Source organism: Neltuma alba, unplaced genomic scaffold (genome assembly GCF_004799145.2).
Source record: "Neltuma alba isolate B1F8T4 unplaced genomic scaffold, ASM479914v2 tig00011033_pilon, whole genome shotgun sequence".
NCBI classification, from domain to species: domain Eukaryota; kingdom Viridiplantae; phylum Streptophyta; class Magnoliopsida; order Fabales; family Fabaceae; genus Neltuma; species Neltuma alba.
In genome coordinates, this window is record NW_021635784.1 from 92,326 (window position 1) to 116,018 (window position 23,693).

Below are 23,693 nucleotides of genomic sequence, written 5' to 3' on the forward strand. Positions count from 1 at the left end.
TTGCTATGTTTATTGATTAGTCAAAAGGCGTTATCTTGAAGGCGAGCCATCAAAAAGCTTTTGATTCCTTGGGCTTCAGTTAGCACCAAGCTAATTCTCACTTGGGATCTTTGCAAGGCCAAGCATCCTCACATATTGCGCAAATTGCCTTCAACTTTTCACTAATTATTTAATACAAGTCATTTCTCATCTTTTGATTTGTTATTCCCTAAGTAACCCTCTAACCATATTCCAATAATATGCAAGTATTTAAAAATAGTACTATATCCAATCCTTAATATAAAAAATAAATAACTAATTGGAAAAAAAATTAAAAAATTAGTTAAGTTAATTATTTGTAATAAATATATATTAACTTTCCTATATTACCATCTTTAATTATATGTATTATAATTACACATTGATCAAAATCTCATAAAATCAATCGGAATACTTTGAAAAAAATGTAAGACCAAAAAAATTGAGATATTATGTTTAGGATCAAATCTAATTCCTTAACTCATTTTTATATTAAGGATTGGATGTAGCATTTATTGGGGATAAAAACAAAAATGCTTTTAACTAATTTATCTTGGCTTTGATGAATTAGTTAAATGCAATTTATATGATTTAATATACAGGATTGGATGGAGTACAAATCAATGATTCGATTGATAACAACTCTTCTAATTTAAGTTAATAATATAACAGTTCACAATGATTTTAGCTAAGCTAACAACATTCAACATTCTCTTGTTAATACTGTCTCCAGTTATAATCGTTCACCATCCTCCTAAGACCTCACAGGTGCTGCTTAAGCAGTACTGGCTGCAACGGTTTCTGCAGCTTCAGCATGACGTTTATGGAGGACTTCCTCAGGCAACAAAACTCTGAAAACAGCATAACGATGATTCAAGCTTTTCTCTCCCTGTAATCTGTGAACACTGCCCAAGGCCCCGGCATGAGGGTTTGGAAAAGCATAAAATATCCTTCTGATTCTCTGATGGACGAGCGCCATAGCACACCTGACATCAAAGTGGAAGGCAATAATATCTCAGAGAGAGGTACAATAGAAGAAGCACAGGGGGGGGGGGGGAATCTATTAGGGTCATTTCAATGCTCCAATTAATTAAGACCAGGTTTGAAGAGGTTTTGATTTTATGGAGTTTTGAGAGGATAAGGAGAATCAAAAGTTTGGCCATTAACTTCTAAATCCTAATCTGGTTGGTTGACACTGGAAAGAGAGAGAGAATTCATTACATATTGTAGTCTCTATTATCATTACTCAACAACAAATATCTGTTTTTATTACCAGTCAAGCAAAAAAATCTAAAGGACCACAAGAGAAATAAGAATGCATCAAAATCAGAGAAGTATTTTGCATACAATCTTACATTGTGCACGGTTCCCAAACAAGAAAGATGTCATAACCAGTGCATAAGTAAGGTCGTGCTGACACTTGATCAGAACTCTGACTAACAGCATTTAGTTTTCCATCATCCTCAACCTGAAACACCATAAGCCAATGATGATATAAAATTTTCCACAAATTAATCTTCTCATGCTCAATTTTCAATGTACGCCAGATAATTGATGTGCACCCACATATTTTTGTTTCTGTATTGCATCTGTTATTTTAGCCACAAATTATCAAACCATAGAGTCGAATGACCTTGATAACACAGCCAGCAAGAGATACGTGTTTCATAAACATGAGGACTCCAGACAACTAAAAAATAGTATCCATCAAACCCGGTTCTGTTAATATGCCTAATATCAGAACTTTAGGAAAAACTTACATGTTCAGGAATAGTTCTCTGTCTCTTTGGAGGAGAGGCCATCCAAGAAGTTTTTTCATGATCCAATTCCAAACATTTTTCATCAATGTCGCTAACAGAAGGAAAACAGCATCTATCCCTGGCGGCAGAAGATTCTATAGCTACCATAGCAGCGTGCCGTAGGGGGTGCCACTTATAATTCTGCGTATGTGACTTTTGCTCAGCCCAACGCCAAGGGTATAAGCAAGCCACATCTGCATGAGGTTGTCTGAGTTGATTGGATGGCTTGTTTGAAGGCAACGAGTCATTGGCTCCTACTTTATTAGCTAATGGGATGGCAACTAAAGAATTCTGGTGTTTTTAAGCAGCAAGAGTCAGTGCTGCAACTGTCTTTGCAAGTGTTGGAAACAAAAACCTCGTCACAAGCACTTGAAATCACCTGTTTAGTTGAAGGATCCACTATCACTGCAGCATTGACTACCTGCAGGTTAGCAAGTACAATCAATGAGATCATTGCTCCGTCCGCTCTTATACAAATGAGTTCCTGCTTCAGTTGAACATTGGACACAGTAGTAAAAGGCCTTCGTTGATCTACAGTTGGTTTCATTCAAAGGGACATCAAGAAACTGTAGAAGATATATTTGCGAGGAGAAACCTAACTAGAACAACTCATTTACAAAGCTATAGCATTTAATATTTATGTATATTTCAAAGAGCTTAATTTTTTCTATCCTCAGCTTTCTATCATTACATCTCACCACAATATATACCCAGGCACATATTTATATAACAACATATGTGTTTGTGTGTATCCATATTTTGTTTATAGAACATATGTTCCTAAGATTACAACATTTATCATCCTATTACCCATCGGCAATTTTATATATTATTGTTTTTTGTTTATAACATAATAAAATCTAATTTATAAGATCTACCTCATTACAATCTAGTTCCTAAAATCTATTTATAAAATCGTCATATCCCAAAATCTATAAAAAAACCTGATTTGCCTGAACATTATTATTCATTTAATATATTCAAAATATCTCATAACAGTTATATACAATTATTTTAAAATTGATAATATTATTATATTTTTGAGGATGTCACGTGCATCATATATATCAGGTGTAAGAAGCTGATTGCATACCAACCCAGCCTCTGATGTTGTCAACTCAACAGCTGATTGCATGAACTTGAAAATTAACTGGGAGTCTTCCTCGTTGAATCCAGTAATGCCATCGATGTTACTGTAGTTTGAGTAAGAAAGCAAAGCCAAAACCAGAACCATAGTCAGCTATTCTTCTAATGGCAGCAACAATGCCACAATTACAGACAATATATCTAGAATAAATAGAAAGCTTACTAGGTCCTGGGATGATATGATGTTGGCCAAAATTTGCATTGCTCTTGCCACTCTTCTTTTGATGTTGCGGCATATTTGCAAACCTAAAAATAATTAGATTCAATTCAATGCATGAATAACCAGTACTGGAGTCCCTTTACCTCACAAATTCTCCTAGCTAATGCACCACACCATTAAGCAGTTGACATAAATAATTATAGCACATTTGTTATATGCCAGTTAGCAGTTTCAATCAGTGCATGGATAAACTCACAAGTAATGAGTAGGTTCAAACTTCAAAATCAATATTTTCAACTTTCATGACATATTTTCATCTTCTACATTTCCAATAATCAGAAAAAAGCACCACATAATGAAAAAGGAGAGAAAATTAAGAAGACTCACTTTTGCGATAAAGGGACTCAATTGATAGGAACTAATCAACCCCTGCAGATGAGGCGGGACACTATCCAACTGGTTGTCACCATCAGATGCTAGACACAGGATCACAGATAACTGTATTTGTCCTGCCAAATATTTCCATTGTCACCAAAAAATGACTAGGTATTTCAACCACAAGTCATAATGACAAAGAATGAGACCCATGTACATTTATACCAGTGTTGAAGCAGCAATATTTACCAAAAACTGATGTGTAATTGAAATTAATATATTAGATGATAATGGTTAGTTATAGTTATTAATAGTTACTTAGGGGAATAAATAATAGCAGCCGTTAGCTAGTTGAGGGAGGTTAGACGGTGACTCCCATATAAAGGAGACTAAATGTACTCTGAGGATTACATTTTGTTGAATAATCAGAGTACTATTAAGTTTAATCTCCCCCACCCCCCCCCCAAAAAAAAAAAAATTCTCTTTCCTTCTCTCCTTTTCTTTCCTCTTTCTCTCTTCCACTATCTGAAAGACGTACAAGATAGATTTATGCTTTTAAAACCATGCTTTCTTCTACATTCATTAGTGTTCTTTCCTTGTATCATCTATAAAGTTTGATAGTATGATTTCGTCAATGAATACAGGTTGTTTAACCACCCAGCTATTTCAGAACGCAGATTACTCACGAAAATTTTCTCTCTATTGTTCATCACTGTAATTGCTAATAGAGTGAGCTTAATTTATGCATTTCATTAGTGGACATGATGATTGAAATTAGCAACAAACTCAAGTATATACTTCATTGGCCAAGAAGCACTTGTTAAAAAAAATAAAATAAATAAATAATTAAAAAAAAAAAAAAACTACTCTCCCCTTGCTGTGCTACATGTGTTGAAGTATTACTAGTATAGAGGTTCAATACAGGAAGGCCAAAGAACTACAGCAATTGAAACTTCAAATGTAATTTCTTTATTAGCTAGTGACTGTGAGTACCATATATAAGACCTGAACTCGGATATACCATTCAGGACGGAATTTGATGCTAAATGAAATCATTTCAATGGGGAAATCCCTCCAAAGCTGATGAGCATAAATCTTATGAAGCAGAACCATAGCATGTTTAAAGTCAAATCCAAAGGGCTAATGAAAAGAATGGTGCTAGAAGATAAGAGAAATAGAGGCGTATAACAAAGAAGATAAGTGTCCAAAGATATTCTTTGTACATGATAATCATTACAAAGAAAATTATACCCATATATACAGAACCAGAACAATGGTGTTAAGGACTCAAGGCTCCTTAATGTTCAGCCAACCTATAAAAGAGGAACGAATTTGAAACTCAATAATAACCAATCTGAAAATCCTCCATAAATTCTAGATCCCACAGCCAGCCCTCACCCAGTCCCTTCGACATTCAATGTCACACTCTGTTCAATAAGAAGCTTAAGGAACTCGATATGTTCTTTAGTTTTAATTTTCAAGTTCAAAAAAATGAATATAATTACAATTTACTCACCTTGAAAGGTTAAAATAAAAAATTGCACAAGATAAATTTTTCTAACACAAAAAATGAAAATATAAGACCGCTCATCTCTTGATTTTTATAACTTCCATAATTTAATTATACATATGGTATGCAGTTGGACGATCCAACAAATATAACATGCCAGCATAATGCACACATGACAAACCGTCAAACCTGCTTCAAGAATTTTCTTTTGAACTCGCTTCACATGCCGGAGATTTTCCAGTGGTTCTATTCGATTCAAAATCCTAACAACAAATTTAAATAACTTGTACAGATTAGCTCACAAAGCATAGAACCCATAAAGCAAAGATATGCGAACACTGGTTATGCCTCCATACAAATATTGTGACCAAACAAAATGAAAAGGCCTAAAACAAGTTTAGCTGGTATGAGAAATCATAAAGTAGAAATGATTGACGGAGTGTGAGTTACTTTATTTCACATGCCTTGAAAATTCGTTTAAAATAGAAAGGAGGAGAAAGTTAGAAGTTTCAACAGCAAAGAGGTAAAAATATTTTTTAAATCAACAACATTTTAGCATCAAATTGCAGATACAAAGTGGAAATTATAAATAAAGGATGAGGAGCTGACCTTACAATGTGGTTGGCATGCTTTGGATCAATGACTGAAGCAATGACTTTCTCTGAACACAGAAACACAAAGCAACAAACAAAGCACTATTTCTTTTATATCTATTGAGTTCATGTAATAAGTCAACAAGGAAAAAGAAAACAGTTAGACTTAATGGACTCTAATAGACTGACCAGTGGGTTGCTGGTGAAGGGGATACTGCTCCTCGTCTGGGATGTGAACAATCTGGTACATAGCCATGTTGCTATCTGCCATGCATTTCTTACTTCTTTCCTGTGTTTCTTTCTGTTTCCCTAGATTTGTAGTAGTATAAAAGTCAGTGCAAAATTATGCATCAAGGCCGGAAACCTTACATTATTTGGTTCGGCTGCGTAACAATGCCGGAAAGCACTATAGCACTGCCGCCAGCAAGCAGCAACCACCACTACCAATGAACCTCGAACCACCCTATAGCCTCCCCATTCTATTTGCGTCAAGACCAAATCCTCTGGTTCTCTCTTGACGGCTCGACCCAGTGCCCACGCTGAGAAGAATTTAAATCACAAGTCACAACTCACAAGGCGGACCGGATGATAAACTGAATCTGGCATCGGTGACATAATACTACCTCCGGTCCTTAATATAAGACCCCGTTTGACTTTAAGTTTGGTCCTAATTATAAGACCCCAATCCATTTTGTCTCTCATATTTATGTATTTTTTTCCAAAATAGTCCTTCTAATAATGATAGTTCTAACCAACACACTTAATTAGCAAGGATATTTTAGGAATGACAACACTTATTTGTTACAAGTAACTAACTTAACTTCCTTAATCTCCTCAAATTAGTCAACTGGGTCTTATAATTAGGACCGGAGGTAGTAATTAAATAAAAATAGTAGTACATACCTATCTAATAATATATAAATATGAAACTTTTACATAACTTGAAAATAAACATGAACAAGTTCAAATGTAACTACATCTTTTCCAAATACCAAGTCCTAACACAATATAATCATTGTAATACATAACAAAAGTCGACAACTTAGGTAGTCAGCATAATGATATATAAGGAGCCAAACTCAGACATTTCTCCAAAAAATGACGATGGCTCTACTATAATTGAACAGTGGCAATCTGATCTTGAAGCTTCAAAGAAAACGAGGCTGTACAGGAACTCGAAAATAAATAACTCTGAATCTTAGACATCAAAATTACATTTAGATAATAACTTACAGCAAACCCCAACAGACATGGTGCATCACACAGTTAAAAGCTACTAAGAATTCGGTTTCCAGTAAGGAAAAACCATAATAGCCCAACTTCCCTAACTTTCTATGCCCGTCTGCATAATAGAAAATATGGGAGGATGCTGAGCAGAGCATTCAGTCCCTACCTTGAAATCAGAACAATGGACGGGGTCGGAGGAGGACGCTTAAAGCTTGAACAGAACGACGCTGACGAAGACCCCGTGACTTGCGTGAGTAATGGAGCGGGTCGAAGGGTCTGAGGGTGCGAATCGAATGGAGGGTCGATGGCGTGAGTGTGACTGCGTGAGTAAGCAATAGAAGAAGTTGGAGAGGCTCTTCGAAGTTGAGATAACGAGGTTTCAGTTGAGAGAGGAGACTCTACTGTTTTTTTGTTTTTGAAATAAAAACCAATATACCACCTGCCTTGGTACTTAACATCTAGTTCACGTTAAGGGCTGAAGGCAGTATGTGTTATTTGGCAGGGCGCAGTACCCTGACATTTTTTTTTGTTTTTGTTTTTTGGGGTTTCAGATGCCTTTTTAAATTGTAAGGGAGCGGGTTTGAACTTGCATTACAACACACCCCCTACTAACACATAATCTTTTAATCCTTAATATGAGACCTATTTAACTAATTTGATTATATTAAGAAAGTTAGGTAAGTTAGTTAATTATAAGAAATATGACATGTTTTTCTTAAAACATCATAATTATTTTTCTTAATATCCTCTCTTCTTCTTCTACTTCTGTAGGAATAATTTAAGAAAAATTGATAAATATGATAAATATGTTTTATATTTAGGATCAAAATCAACTTAATAATGAGGTTCTATATTAAAGACAGAAAGAGTACATAAGTACCACACGGCCAAATAGTTGGTGTTAGATCCTTTGATCTTCTTCTAAGTGTCCTGAGTTTGTGATGTAATTTTACTAATTGACTAGCTTTGATATTAAATACAAAAGCTAGTTTTATATTAATTTTTATCTTAAGTATAAGACACTAATCTATTTTGTTTCTTACGTCTATTCAGTTTTTTAAAAATAGTCCCAATAATAATTTTACATCTTAAAGAGTTAAGAAGGATATTATAAGAAAGATAGCATTCAATTATTACAAATAATTAAAAAAATATTTAATTATTATAAATAATTAATTTAACTAATTTTTTAATATTCATAAATTAATTATTTGATTCAGAAAGTAGTATTAAAAATGAAATGTTATCCGAATAAGAGTGTACTTGATTTATGAGAAGATTTGGGTAGTAAAGGAGGGGATGGAGATGGTAGAGTTGGAGGGGGGGGGTTTTATCTTATTTAGCTTTGTTGAAGGGAAGGAGAGATATTTTTAATCATTAAAAAAAAAAAAAGAGGGAAGGATGATAATAATTAATTTATTATCCGACTCTTACATATATTGATTTACACCTTAATTCAAATTGTATAATTTATTAAAATTCATTCTTATCCTAACTTATTTTTAATATATGTATTAAGAAACTGATACAATGATTTTTTATTTCTGATTAATATAATAATATATTTTGAAAATGACATATCAGAAAAATCTAAGGTCAAAACAGTCAAGAAATTTTAATTTTATTTTAAATTAATTTGCGCTTCGTATCGAAAATGAGTGAAGAGTTCATTTTTGTCTTTCTTATGGCATTAATAGAATATTATAAAGTCCATGAGAGTGAATATAGTCAAGAAATTTTTATTTTTATTTTTACTTTAAATTAATTTGCCTAGTGAAAAGTTTGTTTTTATTTTTTTCATAGATATTAATAAAATATCAAAAAAATTATAAGGAGCAAATTAGTAAAAAGAAAAAAAAATGTGGCTCCGGTCTAAAAATATTTAATTTGGAGGGGAGCCACCACTCCTCCTCCACTCCTAAATTATTTTTTTTAAAACTATTTTACCATTTATAAAATTACCCAACAAAGCAAGCTCATTATTCCTTCGACATGGAGGTCAAATTAATTTAAAATAAAAATATTTTTTAACACAGATTAATTTAACATAAAAATAAAAAATAATATTTCTTGAATATTTTGCTCTGATAATGTTTGTGTTATTTCATTTTGAAAATATATTATTATATTAATTAGAAATTAAAAAAAGGGAAAATGACAATAAAATACCACTTGAATTTCAAAAAAAATAAGGCACCTGAATAAGCAAAATGACAAATAGGGCACTGGGTACCAATCTGGAATTCATATTTTCGGCCAAAAGACCAAAATGCCCTGATGAAATGCGGGAAGACCGACGCAGTGAGAGAAAGGAGAGAGGAAGACCGACGCTGATGAAATGCGGGAAGAAGGAAAGAAGAATGTTGGAAATGCTATTATCTTACTACTTCGCATCACCATTCTGTAGAGATTGTTGATTTTGGTTGTGGGAAAGAGGATTTGTAGTGAGAGAGGGAGTGAACCGAAGCGGAAATCAGAAAACAATGGCAAGCAATTACGTAACATAACTGCTGTCATATGCCTGCTGGTTTTTGATAAATCCCACTACGTGAATGGTAAATTTCACTATACATGTAGTTAATTATGAAAGTTAATAGTTCAATGTTTATTGTAACGTACTTCAAATGCACGTTCACTGAATGATTTATTTATGCTTATAAGTTGCCTTTCCGGTGAAAACAGGTTTACAAAACCTATTGAAGAAGTAGTCACTTTCACTATAAAAGTTGTAAATCCCAGTATATGTTTTGTAAAATTCAACGTGAAATTTTATTGGTTTTTACAAACAAGTTGCCCGTCCCTTGAAAACTGGTTGCAAAAACCATTTAAGAAGTAGTCATTTTCACTATAAAAGTTGTAAATCCCAGTGTATGTTTTGTAAAATTCAGCGTGAAATTTTATTGATTTTTAGAAACAAGTTGCTCATCCCCTGAAAAGAGGTTGCAAAACTTATTTAAGAAGTGGTAATTTTCACTATAAAAGTTGTAAATATCACTCTATGTTTTGTAAAATTCAGTATGGAATTTTATTGGTTTTTAGAAACAAGTTACCCATCCCCTGAAAACTGGTTGCAAAAGCCATTTAAGAAGTGGTCATTTTCACTATAAAAGTTGTAAATATCATTGTGTGTTTTGTAAAATTCAGTCTGGAATTTTATTGGTTTTTAGAAACAAGTTGCCCATCCCCTGAAAACTGGTTGCAAAAGCCATTTAAGAAATGGTCATTTTCACTATAGTGGTTGTAAATTTCACTATACATGTAGTTAATTATGAATTTTACAAAATATATATTGTGATTTACAACTTTTGTAGTGAAAGTGACTACTTTGTTAATGGGTTTTGCAACATGTTTTCAGGAGATAAACAACTTGTTTGTAAAAACCAATAAAATTTCACGTTGAATTTTACAAAACATATACTGGGATTTACAACTTTTATAGTGAAAGTGACTACTTCTTCAATGGGTTTTGTAAACCTGTTTTCACCGGAAAGGCAACTTATAAGCATAAATAAATCATTCAGTGAACGTGCATTTGAAGTACGTCACAATAAACATTGAACTATTAACTTTCATAATTAACTACATGTATAGTGAAATTTACTATTCACGTAGTGGGATTTACCGAAAACCAGCAGGCATATGACAGCAGTTACGTTATGTAATTGCTTGCCATTGTTTTCTTATTTTCGCTTCATCTTTCCCACAGGTTCATCTTTCCCACAGCTTCACATTCTCTGAAAATGGTTTTATGCGAAGAACAGAGACAGAACCAAAATTTTTTAAAGAAATGCTAGGCAATAACATTTTAAGCTGTGGGAACCCATCGAAAATCAGCGTCTTCCTCTCTCCTTCCTCTCTTCTTCTCGATTTCATCAGCATCTTCCTCCTCTCTCCTTCCCGTATTTCATCAGTGTCTTCCTCTCTCCTTCCTCTCACTTTCAGACAGGGCATTTTGGTCTTTTGGCCAAAAATCTGAATTCCAGATTGGTACCCAGTCTCATATATGTCATTTTGCTTATTCAGGTGCCTTATTTGTCTTTTTGAAATTCAGGTGGTATTTTATTGTCATTTTCCCTAAAAAAAATCAGATGTGGAATTAGGCGCCTCTAATTTTATATGAATCCTCATACTCCATCCCGCAAAACCTGCAAGTGTGCTGGTCAAAAAAAAGAAAAGAAAAAAAACTGCAAGTACTTCTGTTAAATGTCCATGGATATCAAAGCTCCTAATTCTCTCGTCTTTCGGAACCAGTTCGCCGAGAAGAAGAACCCCTCCTTCAATTGATTCTACTTCTCCATTAACATCGGCGCCAAATCAGAGAACCGCCCCTGAGAAGGAGCATTTCCCTTTTAATTTCAAATCAGTAAACCAAAGGAAGTGGTGATTCTCTGCTAACGTAATGAGCCAAATCTGAAACTTGTCAACAACAGAATAAGGCAAATGCTCCCACCATGAGAAGTGGAAGGAATTTTCACCACTCAGAACATTTCTGACAAATATTTTTACTTTTTTCAAGAGTAAAAAAAAAAAAAATCCTTGCTTTAAAATTCATCAATGAAATAAGTACTCAATATGTCCAAACTATCGTGAAAGATATGATGTTATTATTCTTGTTTATAAATGAATAAACTTCGATTGTAACAAACACCTTGGAAATTCAAGAAACTCTCTTTAAGTTTATCAGTGAATATCAAACTTGGGCTTCTGTTACAAAATACAGTACTGACTTTGAAATATCATCACAGATGCTAAACCAGCAAGTGTGATCATTTGAAGTGAAAGTTGGTTGCTATGATCTTTTCTTACTATTCATGGACCCATTTGTCTCTATTTTCCTGTCTTCAAATAAGTTTATTGTCACCAAATTTACTCAAATTTCTAGTTCGGAAACCTGCCTCAGGCTTTTCTTATCCCAACAAACTCTTCTATCAGATGTTCTACCGTTTTCCTTGGTGTAATCTTGTCAATCTCAAAAGCCTTCATTTCTTTGTTCAGACCTGCAAGAACATGGCATGAAGAAGTAAAACCTAAGCGAGTTACAAACAAAGCATACTGACAATAGACTCCTCTGGTCCTTAATATAAGATCTATTTAACTAATTTGATTAGATTAAAGAAGTTAAGTAAGTTAGTTAATTATAAAAAATATCACATGTTTTTTCCAAAACACCATAATCATCTTTCTTAATATCTCCTCTTCCTCTTCTACTTGATTATAGTTGAGGGAGTATTTATAAAGGTAATCTAGAAAAAATTGATAATATAAGAAATAGGTCTTATATTTAAAACCAAAATCAACTCAACAATTAGGTCCTATATTAAGGACTGGAGGAGTATTTTATATGGAAAAAATGGAAAGGAAATATTCTGAACTAAAATATTTTGGAAATTATATATTTTACCTCTCTGAACTCAAGCTTGATTATAGCTTTAGTATATTAATTTTAAAATGTAACAGAAAACAGAAAAACCACAAAGCATCCCCTCTCAATCTCATTTGAACCCCTGGGGGAGGGGGCTTCATATCTTTTCTGAAGAAGTATTTTGTTACATTTAAAAGTTGAAGTGTTAAAGTTGTGCTCAGGCCTTAGTTCAGGATGGTAAAATGTACTTCTGTAGTCTATATTGCCATAACGGACCCCTGTTTCTTTTGTTTGCTTTCGTTTTTCCCCACCAAAATCAAAACTAACCTGGTATATTTAAACTTTTAAGTGGCAGCCGGGATGCATTGAAATCGAAGAAGAAGATCATGCTCTCTAGTAGCTTCACAGATTCAGCAGAAACTAATATTTCTCTCTGAACACGCAGTTACATGTGCCAAAAGGTTGATTAGTTTGATGTCTCACAAAATGGGAGACAATATTGCATAATCATTAGGGCGGACAATAGAAAAACATCAATCATCAATCAGTAGAACAATTTGATGACAATATCTAAGTTACTGTATCAAAAAAGTTAGAGATGCTCCATATACACTTAGTAAAACAGAGTAAACTTGATGCGGGAGTCTATGATCTAACAGGTTTCACAGAAAGAGATCCGGTTTTAGTTCTTAGCAATACTAAACTATGCCGTTTCCAAAGTTAGCCTTTATGTTGGATGGGTTTTGACCACTGCTAGATGTTCAAGCCTGACCTGAATCTTGTGTATTTATCCTCATCATTAGGTTAAAACTCGAAAGAATTAAATACTTATAGAGAATAATTTTTGTTTAATTTGTTTGCATGATTTAGCTTCCACTTAATTGGTGCTACGAACATTGTCAGATTGACTGAGATAGTCAGTATAAAGTGTTTCAAACCTTGAAGTTCTTCTCCTCATTGTAGTATCCAGAAACAATGATAAGGGCTTTGAGTTTCTCTGATACTGAAAACAAAACGTGATAAGTGATTGTAGTAACAAAATTAAAATTGATATTTGGCATATGCATAACATGTAGTTTGAGGACGTCATGCAAACATTACATTCGAAAGCAAAACGAGTCCATAAGAGAAGAGAGGTAACTTTATATGCATGTGGCTTTCGCCAAATAATAAACAAATGGGATTCAAAACTCGTTAAAATAATGATAAATTTGTGGCTCCATCTCAATTTTTACAAATAGAAATATCTCATTTATGTCATTTGATTAACTATTAAATCAGATGTCACATTTAAAATACTGATAGTAGATTGGTATGCCATATGCATCACAAAATTTAATTTGATCGTTACAAATGATTAGGATGAGATATGTTATGCCCATTTTCCAGATAGAGAACACATTTTCTGAGCACTAAGAAATTATGCTAAGCCATGATATATGACGCCTAATCCTCCCATTAGAAAACAAACTTTAATAAGAAGGTCTAATTTTCATAATGCATTGCACATGCTGACACATCATAAGACAGAGCAACTTTCTTTGGAAAAGAAGTGGTTAGAGCTCTTGCTCTAAAAACTATAGACCCATTTGGGAATCGATTCATCAATTGCAAGCAATGACTATTATTATGCTATAGTAATCATAACTTGATATTGATAGTATCTAATGTTAATTTTTAAAGTAAAAGCATGAGAATTACTTTCAAATCATTTTTTTCCCCATTCCCTTTACCAAACTGATCATTTTCTCTTCTGTGCATCAGAGGAGCCTCATAAGATATTGAAGGTCCACTCCTCTCTCAAACAAGGTTCTCATGTCATATGAAATTCAAATCAAGGACACCTTGATATGTACTAATGTATCAAATCCAAAGGTTTCACTCTTGCTATCAGAATGCGACAATTCCTGTCTTCTTATTTATAGGACTCTAAAAATTACAAGATAAACAGTTCGCAGTGATAAAGAATAACCAAGAGTCCTAGACTAATAAATAAACTGTGATACTCTAGTTAAGAAAAATGCAAATTTCAGACAAAGACAAAGTCTTAATCCATTAGGAGTTCGACTTAAGCTTCTCAACATGATCTACAATGCTCAATCCTTTACCTTTCTGACATACATTCCTCTGTCCCAAAATTTAGAGAGATGGGTGTCAGTTACAAGTAAACTTTGTGAGAACACATTCTAAACGAGTACTAATTAATGGCAACCCAAAGTCCCAAACTACAAAAAAACTCAAGTAAGTTTAGTAACTGACTTTGAACAATGCAATGATAATTTATTATTTTGTCTCAGTTGTCATATTCAAAATTGAAAGAATTACTATCGCCATAGACTTCTTTCAAACCACATCAGAATAATGAGAAAATGCATACTGGTATATGAGATCATATCTCCAAGATATAGATAATTATCACAACAATGATTTAGTTTTGCTCAAGAAACAAATATTAACCCAAGGTTCTCATACTCACATAGGAAGTATTGTATTTCTTGCACTAGATGTTCAGGATGGGAGAGAAGCTGTCCAATTGAAACTCCAATACAACTCATGCCAATTTCCGACGGTGATCTTCCATCAGAACTTTCTGTTTTACCACATAAAAATTACCATATTAGTGGGTGCAAATCAATTAATTCATAACAATAACAAGTATTCATTTGATGATACAACATGGATAACCAACTTGATAATAAATTGAATGGAAGAATTGAGTTCCATTTCAGATAAAGTAGCAGAGAAAAACCAGAAACAATTCATTGGTCTCAAGTACAAACTGAGATTTTCAAGGCAATTCAAGGCAAGCATTTACATAAAGATTGAATGTCACTTTGTTCGGGATAAGATTAAGGGGAAATTCATTTCTACAAGACATTTGACAACTAGAGATTAATTGGGTGATCTGTTTACAAAAGCTCTTAATGGGACTCATGTTGAATATCTTAGTAACAAGTTGGGCAAGATTAATCTATGCTCTAACTTGAGGGGGTGTGAAAAAAATTAGAATATTCTTTCACTAATATAAATAATGTAATCTATGTCATGATTATAGGATTGGATATTGTTTGTTAGGATCCAAGCATAAGCCGTTAATACCTAGGCTCCTCCCTCGTGTATATACACCTCATTCTTGATTTTGAAATGCACAAGGAATTCAGATGTATTTCTCTGAATCTCAATAAGAATTGTTAGGAAAGAACATAGTTTTGCTACAAAATTGTTTCCAGGCACTTTAGCTACTTAGGTTTAATTCATTCGAATTGCAACAAGTTCAACAGCATTTTTCTTGTTGCTTTAGGACAAAATAATACTATACATATTGACCTGATGACTGATAAACATTTTTCTGGGAACCAACTGTTGTAACTTTTAAGCTTGCAAAAGAAAAACATATTGGTAAGAAGGTGAAGGAAAAGTCTTATGCTCAAAATAATTATTCTTGTAGCTGCTATTTAACGCTCTTGCCATGTAGCAATTACTCTCACCCACAGATGATCCTTTCCCTCAAAAGGATTCATCTTCTATAACTTAGTGATTGGTCAAGGAGGTTCCATGCATTGACGTCTTCTTCATTCTTAGCTCCTTAATGCTTTTCTTCATTGTGGTGACTCTAAAGTCACCTTCCATTTATTACATGTTTTGGTCATCATTTTGACCCTAGACTTTCTGGAAACCATGCTCTTTAGGCTATTAAACTGAACTTTGGTCGAATTCCTTCTTTCTAAACCACCATAAGGACAAGGTATCCTGACCAGTGGTGGTCTGTGTGTATCTACCACATTACATCTCCAATACTTCAGGCATCCTCTATAATTGTTCCTCTATTTGCATCAGAGAGCTTCGTATGTCAGTAATGTTACTTTCATTCATACTCACCTTTTGTTTGAGCTCACTAAGCTTTATCCCACAGCTCCTTTATCATCTTGTAGAAACAAAACAGGTCTGATAACAATTGGTACAAAAGAAAAGGACAGCACTTGGTTCCAATTCAGTCACCCCTAATAATACCTTTGTAACTTAGTTATACCAATGAAGGTGGCCATCTAACAATTTTACCAACAAACAAACTGCTAACTGGATATTTGCTAATGCTACAAATAATATTCTCACATGACAAGACACATCTTGATTAAGATTTACAATAAATACACTAAAATGCACACCATCAAAAATCTATCAACATGCCAAATTCGACATCCTTCTTCAAAGCAATAAAGCTAATCTCTCTATGTGGCTTTTGTTACAGGGCAGGCAATTCAAGCAAAAAAAGCTAGAGGACCTTTCGCATGTGATATCTCTGAAAGGTGGCTTTGGCTAGTACTAGTGGTGACTAAATTTAATACTGAGATTGGGTGAAAATCACATAACTATTGGCTATTTCTCATGCGTACTTCATTCTCTCTTTTGGAAAAATGTTGCCTTGTGGAAGGAGCATGGTTTTATTCTTCTGATAGCATTTACTTCCATTATATAACATTAAATTAAATTTCCTAAATTAAAATATTGGTTGCTTTCTAATTTTGACGTGTCATTTAATTAGTTTACGTCAACAGAAGCTATATGTAGGCTAATTAATCCACCAACTTAATAGGGCAAACAATAGAAGCAGTTTGTCCTTTTCAAGCTTGAGGTAACTGAAGGTGGAGTCGTCCTGCCATTTGCATGTTATATTTATATATTATACAGTAAATTTTTTCACATATATTATTTATGACCAGTTCTAAAATTTTCCAATATTAGTTAAACTAATACATTCTTTAAACAGTTTAAGTAAAGCGATGCACATGAATCAAAATACTAAGGGAACACATTATAATTTTTATATTCCGATAACTTAATCATCTTGCCCCCTATTTTCCTCGAACTTACCCGTTTTCTGTAATTTTAAATTTTACATATATTTTGCTGAAGAGATTAAATGTTAATGTGGTTGTTTATTGACCTGACAGCTGATGGCCATATAAGCAATAACATCTTTATTTCACACTTGTGTTTTGAGGGGGGGGGGGGAGGGTAAAGGGGTAAATAATAATCTTGATAGTATGTTAATGAATTTTTTAACTACAGTGACTAAGCAAATTATAAGCAGAAAAGTGCGATGAATTCATATATGGAACCAACGTTCGCTCCACAAACAGTATGCATAATTTCAATTATCAAATGATAAGTAAAACCTTGTTCCTTAATAAACTAAAAGATGAATTAACAAGCTCATATACCTAGTTCTGTCCACTTCTTAAAGTCTTTTCGCAAGATATCGGCTAGTTGTAGAGTAGAGACATCATGCATCTTGTATTTCACTGAAAATCGTAAATGCTTGTTAACAGAAGATTGAAATGATAAGACCAAGTTTACAAACAGATACATAAATTCACAATGAGCTTCATTATGATTGATCACCTTACCATTCAAATGGAACTTCAGTACTTTTATGACTTTCAAACTACCAAAACTATAGCACTGTATAAGTCAAATTATGTCTACTTATCTTCCCCATTCTTTTCAGTAAAAACATAGACTTCACATCATAATAACGGAATTCAACAAATGCACACAGACTTCTACAACGGCCTTGTATAGACCAAACCGATGGCTGATTATTTATTACTATCAAGGGTTCTGTCTAGGCTTGATGTGCTTAGTTGCAACCTCAGTATTTTCAACTTGTTAAATCTAATAATTATCATGAGTCTAATTTATCATTTGGTGATCTCATAACAAATAGTAACTCAAACTAATTGAATTCTTATCATAATTATTAATCTTAATCAGACAGTCATAATTGATCTGGTTTAACTATATCTTCTTTTTTAATTACTGACTTGGATGACTTGATAGAAACGTTTATGAAAATAGAAATTACTATACCATAAATATTGAAAAAATTCAAATACTTAAACATGAAGCCCTCTTTCTCCTTCAGAGATGTTTAAAGAGGTAGTGAAATATTTTTTATTTTTTTTCCAATATGGCTATGTGATTGAGTCAAATCCAAGCGTTGTTGGCCTCAATTGAAGGTAACTCTCCTAAAGACCTTTTTTGCATTTACACGGATTCAAAGCCGAGATCTCGTGTTTAAGCAAACCGAAGCCCTTTCCACTAGGACCAACGCTTGTTGGTTTTTTTTTTTTTTTCTTTTTTATTTTTCATTCTATCATAATGAAACAAAACCGTATAATAATGCCTTACAAAATATTTTAACTTCTAGTTATATTCATTAATTTTCGTTTCTGCATAAATATGGCCTAAATATTTTTATTAATAACCTTCTTGATGCATGCCCTAAACTTTTGAAAAATTATTTCCATCGTATTTGGTTCAGAGAAATGAGTAATTAGGTAAGAGTAATGAAATCTATACCAAATACAGACGGAGGGAAAGCGGTGCCTATAACCTGCATATGTAATATTTGCAGCACCCAACACTAGCAAAATGCCAATCAAATTGTAACCCCAAAAAAAAAAAAAAAAAAAAAAAAGAAAAAAAAAAAGAAAGAAAGAAAGAAGAAGCCCATGGCCAATTGCACTGTATTCAATCAGAATTGACCTGTATCACAAGAACTAAACCAAAGAAGAAATGGCGGGAGGCTTACATAATTGGTAGAGACCATTGCATCCAAATCGGCCAGCGCCATTGAGCAATAGGGAAGTCATGTACTTATCTTTGGAGGTGCAACGAGGGTCTTTCAGATTATCAGTATCCAGAAGGATTCCAGCTAACTGCAGGCAGGTGTAATTAGCAACGTAAGGCAGTCAGGTTTGATGTTCAGGAAGATAAGTTACACACAACAATCATAATATTTTTAATGACTCCCAGCTTTTATCTCCCATTAAAATAATCCCTGAAACAAGAATGAGATAACAGAAAAAATGAATTCTATATTAATTAAGAAGAGAACCCTAATAAACAAGCAGATAAATTGCGTATAGGGGATTTGGATTCTCTAAAGCAATGTATTGAAGACCAAACCAAATATTGAACTAATGAGGTGAGCAGTTTGCAGTTAACTTGTTTTGATTTTAAGAAGTGCATTTACAACAGGATATTGAGAATGACATAAAATTATGGTTAAGTTATAAATATTATAAGTTATTTTCCTACCTTGGTCCGTTAGTTATTAACTTATTATCATTTCCATGATATTTTATCATCTGGGAAAATTCAAATCATAAAAGATATAGTGCAACAAAAACAAATAGGTATCAAAATCCTGAGCTAGAATTATTAAGTACCAAAAGTCTACTGAACGATCTGCAGGCCAGCATTTCAGGCGAATACATGGCAAACTTCTCAGCTATGGCAGTACAGCATGAGCATTCCTGTATTCATAGGTACATAAACAAATGATGGATTAAAAAAATTACAGCAAAATTGAATTTGCACTTCGTGCTTGTAGGATATTTTAAATTTTTGCCCACATGAAGCCACTTCATGTGAGAAAGATATCATTTGCTTTAATTTTTAATGCATGCATAGCTAATAAAATAGATAACAAAAGGAGAAACATCTAACTGCGGCACAATTAGTTGCCACGTTCACATGATTCCACATTAATACTGTAAAAGCTCTTATATTAATCTATATTTACCTGTTCTTATTTATGGCACCAACCTTCGAAAGTATAAATTACATCAGTTATAATTTTAAGCAAGCATACCTATCATGCTGTTGATTTAGAACATTGAAATTAACTACTCATTCCAAGAGGGCAGAACTTGAGAGATGGAAAGCTCAAGAGCACATCAAATTATCATAATATGATCTATTCAATCTTATAGGAGGATGTCTTGGACTTTGTTAAAGGAGTCCTTACTGGATCAATATATCTTTGAGGAAGCTTTTCCTAATTCTCCATCAAGAATCAAATCAAGTGCTCCTTTATATAGGAGAAGAGAAAACTCATCACTCATCGGCCAGAAACTATTGGTATTTTTTACTATGTAATCATGTACAGCAGTAGAAGAGTGCATTGAACTTTTTAACCGTTTTGTCTACACATGCATGATAATTTGGCATGACCATGTATACTAAAGAGTCCCCAGTTAAAATAATAGTGTTGAGCTTGCATGTGCGCAGGCGCCCTAGATCTGTGATTATCACCTACAATTCAGAGAACACTAAAGTTAGCATTTAAATTTTCACACCATACCTCTCCTCTGGTGACAGTTTTAACCCAAGGATATACAGTGTCACCCTGCAAAAGAAAAAACCAGTGGTTTCAATGGTATGTAGTAGTTTGGAGATTTTTGGACCTTAAAAAGCTAATGTAAAATAGAACCACACTAAGCATGGTAAATTCACCTTTATGCAGTGAAAGATTTCAACCACTGCATGCTTTAACTTCTGTTGCCAGAAGAATAAATATCCATCAATCCTCATAGAGTAGAAGAAAAGGAAGAAAGTGTCAGATGCATATTTTCTTACCTCTTGCCTATGGGCAATTTTGCTGCTCTTCACCAGTACGATCTTAAGACTTCCAAATAGATCATAATATGACAGATCAATCTGTTTTGAATTCAGAAACTCTCAGTTGGCTAAGCATGTTGAAGAATTAGATTCATCCAGATAAATTGAATAATCTCTCTATAAACACTGCATGGTATGGTTGTTATGAGGATGAGACAGAATGGATATGGTGAAGAAAAAAGTAGACCAGGCTTATGGTGGACACATATGAACCTACTTCCATTGAAGTTGAAAAGTAATTCAATATTACTAATCCAAATCAGCATGCCCAAAAATAGCATTGAAAATCATGCAATAGAGTGGTGAGAAATGTTAAGAGATTATAACAGAATTATTCATAGTCCATAAACCAGTTTATTTAAGTTGATGTCCCTGAAAAATTTATTATAATATCTAATGATGGGTATATCTGCTGCAAAAGCCCATTATCACTGTATTTTCAGTTTCTCTTATTTTGAATAAAAGAAATACAAATCTTAAGCAATGGACAGTAACAAAAACATAAAGTGCTCTTTTCTACAACTAGTAATAAAGTATGGACGAAGTAAGCGGAAACTTGTTCTCGTTTGGCAACCAGTAATTAATTCCAGGAAAAGATATTGTTTAAACATTTCTCTCATAGGTTCACAGCCACAGCTCCATATTAGATCTATCATCAGGAAACCGAAGAGGAAACTCTCTGTAGTGTATCTTCAAGTCAGATTTGTCATGTAAACTCCTTCTTAACCATCTTGAAGTCTATCTTACTATCCAAATGTCAAATGAAACTGGTGTTCATTGAATTCCTTGAACTAACATAAAACAAACCTCATCTGCAAAAATTAAGGATGACTGATCAATTTGACATGAATCAAGCAACCACTTGAGTTCTGCATGGGAACCAAGATTTGCCCGCTTAATGTTAATGACTGGCACCGTGCAGAATTGAGCACTTCTCAAAGTTTCATTTAGGTAGAAGGCATACATGATGGTAGAAGCAGCAACTCCAACATCTGTGAATAGTTTACGTAAGTACCAATCGGACTTGAGTTGGGGTGAATGGTGATGATAATGAGAAAAACCTCTAGAAACATTTTCTAGACCATAAAGTATAAACAAAGTTGTAACTCAAGATTATTCACAAATAGCACCAATCCTCATATACTATGCAGTTTAATTCCCTCTTAAAGTGTTCGAGATTCTTAGATAATTATAAATTATCAAAGCATACTTCCTCACCTTTGATTGAAGCTTGATATTGAAATGTAAAACTTGGAAAGGATAATTGAATCAAATCCTACATCTAACGAAAAACCTGGTATCGAACCTCCTTTATGAACATAATGTTACATAGTGCCATTTTTTCTATCAATAAACAATTACCAAGAATTTTGAATACTTTTGTTTTTGTGGGCACAACAAAGTGATATAACCTAATAGTTCAGGGGAAAATGACTATAAATTATAATGACTGGAAAAATTCAATATTTTTCTGCACAAGAAATTAAATTTGTGTATGGACTACTTGTGAAGAAAAATGGAGCCAAGTAGTTCATGGAAAGATAGGGATTATGGGGAAAATTAAAATACTCTACTTGATGGCAATTCATCTAGAAAAGAAATTAAGTTTCTCCTTTCTGATGACATTAATTTTCATCAGTGACTGGGGAAACTGGAGCAAGAAATTCAATGAAGGCTGACCTCAGTTTCTGATGAGTTAAACTTATCTAAGAAATGGAAGATCAGATTACCAGCATTATCTATACCCATAACAGCATGTAAGAATCTCCCAGGGACACCAGCATTCACATCATCTTTTCTTTCTCTCAAATATGCATTTAGCTTGATAAGGCTTTCACATGATTCAACAATTTCCAGTTTTGGTGAAAGCCCATTATAATAAAGGCCAGCAGATACTGGAAATGAGATGCCTGACAGATTTTCTTTTGTTTCGGAGACAACGTATGTCTTCTCAGGATTCCTAGGGCTACAATCATCACCAAGATATTTTGAATATAATTCCTTCACTGCAGACTGAATATCTAGGCTCTCAGAAGAAGAGCGTTTAACAGATCTAGAACTGAATCCCGAGACAGCTAAATTTTCCAGTGGCAAGTCCATGACCTCTTCAGGTATATCTGACAAAGATCTGAAAACATTCCTGCTGATTGATATTCCTTGAGACTCCAAGGGACCCTGGTCATCAGCTTTTGCCAGTGTCGGTCTTACAAGGCCATCAAAGAATGGATTATCTCTAGAACGAATATATGCATGCTGCACATTAGGAAAAGGTCTTTATGAAATTATAGACTGAGACAACAATCAGGTATCTACAAAAGCAAATTTTTGTTCTCACTAAAAACACAGAGCAGAGAATTATTGGTAAAGAAAAAAGAGTTCAAAAAAAATATTTGAGATGAAAAGCTTGATGAAGAATTCAGGTTTGGCGGTATCCATCAAAACCAAGTTCCAAGGCAATAATTGAGGATATTCCATGCGAGTAACTAATGAGGCAATTCTACGACACGCTTGATTATAATCTCATTAACAAATTGAGGACCTTTAACTGAGCAAGACATAATTTTCCGAAGGAAAAATTTAAAAAAAAAAGATAGAAAATAATAATACAGTATGCATATTGATATGCATGCATTAGCTCAATTCATTACACAGATCAAAAGGTTCAAAAAAAAATTCAAAACGAGGAGCTAGATTATCATCTAACCTGTTGATTCTGTGCAAATGCATCGAAATTGCTCATGTTGGAGATGAAAACTGAGAGAAGAAAACAATGAAATTAGTGGGAGTTTTGAAGCCTCGAGGAGGACGGCAGAGTATCTCGAGAAAGGAAGGGAAAGAAGAAGACAAATCGGGAATTGTTGGAGGCTCCGAAGAGCTGAAACTCATTATCAATTCGTCACTTGTTCTTGTCCGATTGAGTTCTATCGAAATGCAACCGCATATACGTACAAGTGCAATGGAAATGGAGTATGGAGCGAACGGCACAACCATCTTGCTTCCACTGTGCTCTCAGTGTTCTCATGCATGAACATGA

The 23,693-nt window shown here is 33.7% G+C and overlaps 2 protein-coding genes across 4 annotated transcripts; both read right to left on the bottom strand.

The window, feature by feature from the left end:
* Positions 1–555: 555 nt before the first annotated feature.
* Positions 556–7,237, bottom strand: LOC114760877 (tRNA-specific adenosine deaminase TAD3). Of its 2 annotated transcripts, none has more exons than XM_028950177.1 (11): positions 6,995–7,237; positions 5,791–6,200; positions 5,618–5,669; positions 5,198–5,271; positions 3,511–3,632; positions 3,127–3,209; positions 2,911–3,010; positions 2,197–2,301; positions 1,779–2,108; positions 1,374–1,486; positions 556–1,004 (listed from the first exon to the last, which is right to left on the bottom strand). In XM_028950177.1, exons 2-11 carry the CDS (start codon positions 5,870–5,872, stop codon positions 794–796), a joined length of 1,272 nt encoding a protein of 423 aa, XP_028806010.1. In that variant the 5' UTR covers positions 5,873–6,200; positions 6,995–7,237; the 3' UTR covers positions 556–793. The 2 variants fall into 2 exon arrangements, with proteins under 2 accessions (XP_028806010.1, XP_028806011.1); XM_028950178.1 differs by having other exon boundaries at positions 2,197–2,238; positions 6,995–7,236.
* Positions 7,238–11,401: 4,164 nt separating this feature from the next.
* LOC114760876 (exopolyphosphatase PRUNE1-like) lies at positions 11,402–23,679 on the bottom strand. 2 transcript variants are annotated; one of them, XM_028950174.1, is made up of 13 exons: positions 23,364–23,679; positions 22,390–22,912; positions 21,467–21,651; positions 20,618–20,698; positions 20,495–20,536; positions 20,343–20,387; positions 19,426–19,512; positions 18,786–18,912; positions 17,413–17,493; positions 14,667–14,780; positions 13,129–13,193; positions 12,518–12,623; positions 11,402–11,825 (listed from the first exon to the last, which is right to left on the bottom strand). In XM_028950174.1, exons 1-13 carry the CDS (start codon positions 23,397–23,399, stop codon positions 11,725–11,727), a joined length of 1,593 nt encoding a protein of 530 aa, XP_028806007.1. In that variant the 5' UTR covers positions 23,400–23,679; the 3' UTR covers positions 11,402–11,724. The 2 variants fall into 2 exon arrangements, with proteins under 2 accessions (XP_028806007.1, XP_028806008.1); XM_028950175.1 differs by lacking the exon at positions 20,495–20,536.
* Between the last annotated feature and the right edge of the window lie 14 nt (positions 23,680–23,693).

Excerpts from the sequence above, each read along its gene's own strand:
- LOC114760877 (XM_028950177.1), bottom strand. The coding sequence starts at position 5,872 with ATGGCAGATAGCAACATGGCTATGTACCAGATTGTTCACATCCCAGAC. Across the intron at positions 2,109-2,196 it reads TGGATCCTTCAACTAAACAG|AATTCTTTAGTTGCCATCCC; the intron begins GTGATTTCAAGT and ends TAAAAACACCAG. Across the intron at positions 1,487-1,778 it reads AGAGAACTATTCCTGAACAT|GTTGAGGATGATGGAAAACT; the intron begins GTAAGTTTTTCC and ends ATGGTGTTTCAG.
- LOC114760876 (XM_028950174.1), bottom strand. The coding sequence starts at position 23,399 with ATGAGCAATTTCGATGCATTTGCACAGAATCAACAG. Across the intron at positions 22,913-23,363 it reads CATTTGCACAGAATCAACAG|CATGCATATATTCGTTCTAG; the intron begins GTTAGATGATAA and ends CCTAATGTGCAG. Across the intron at positions 20,537-20,617 it reads AAATTGCCCATAGGCAAGAG|AAGTTAAAGCATGCAGTGGT; the intron begins GTAAGAAAATAT and ends TTCTGGCAACAG.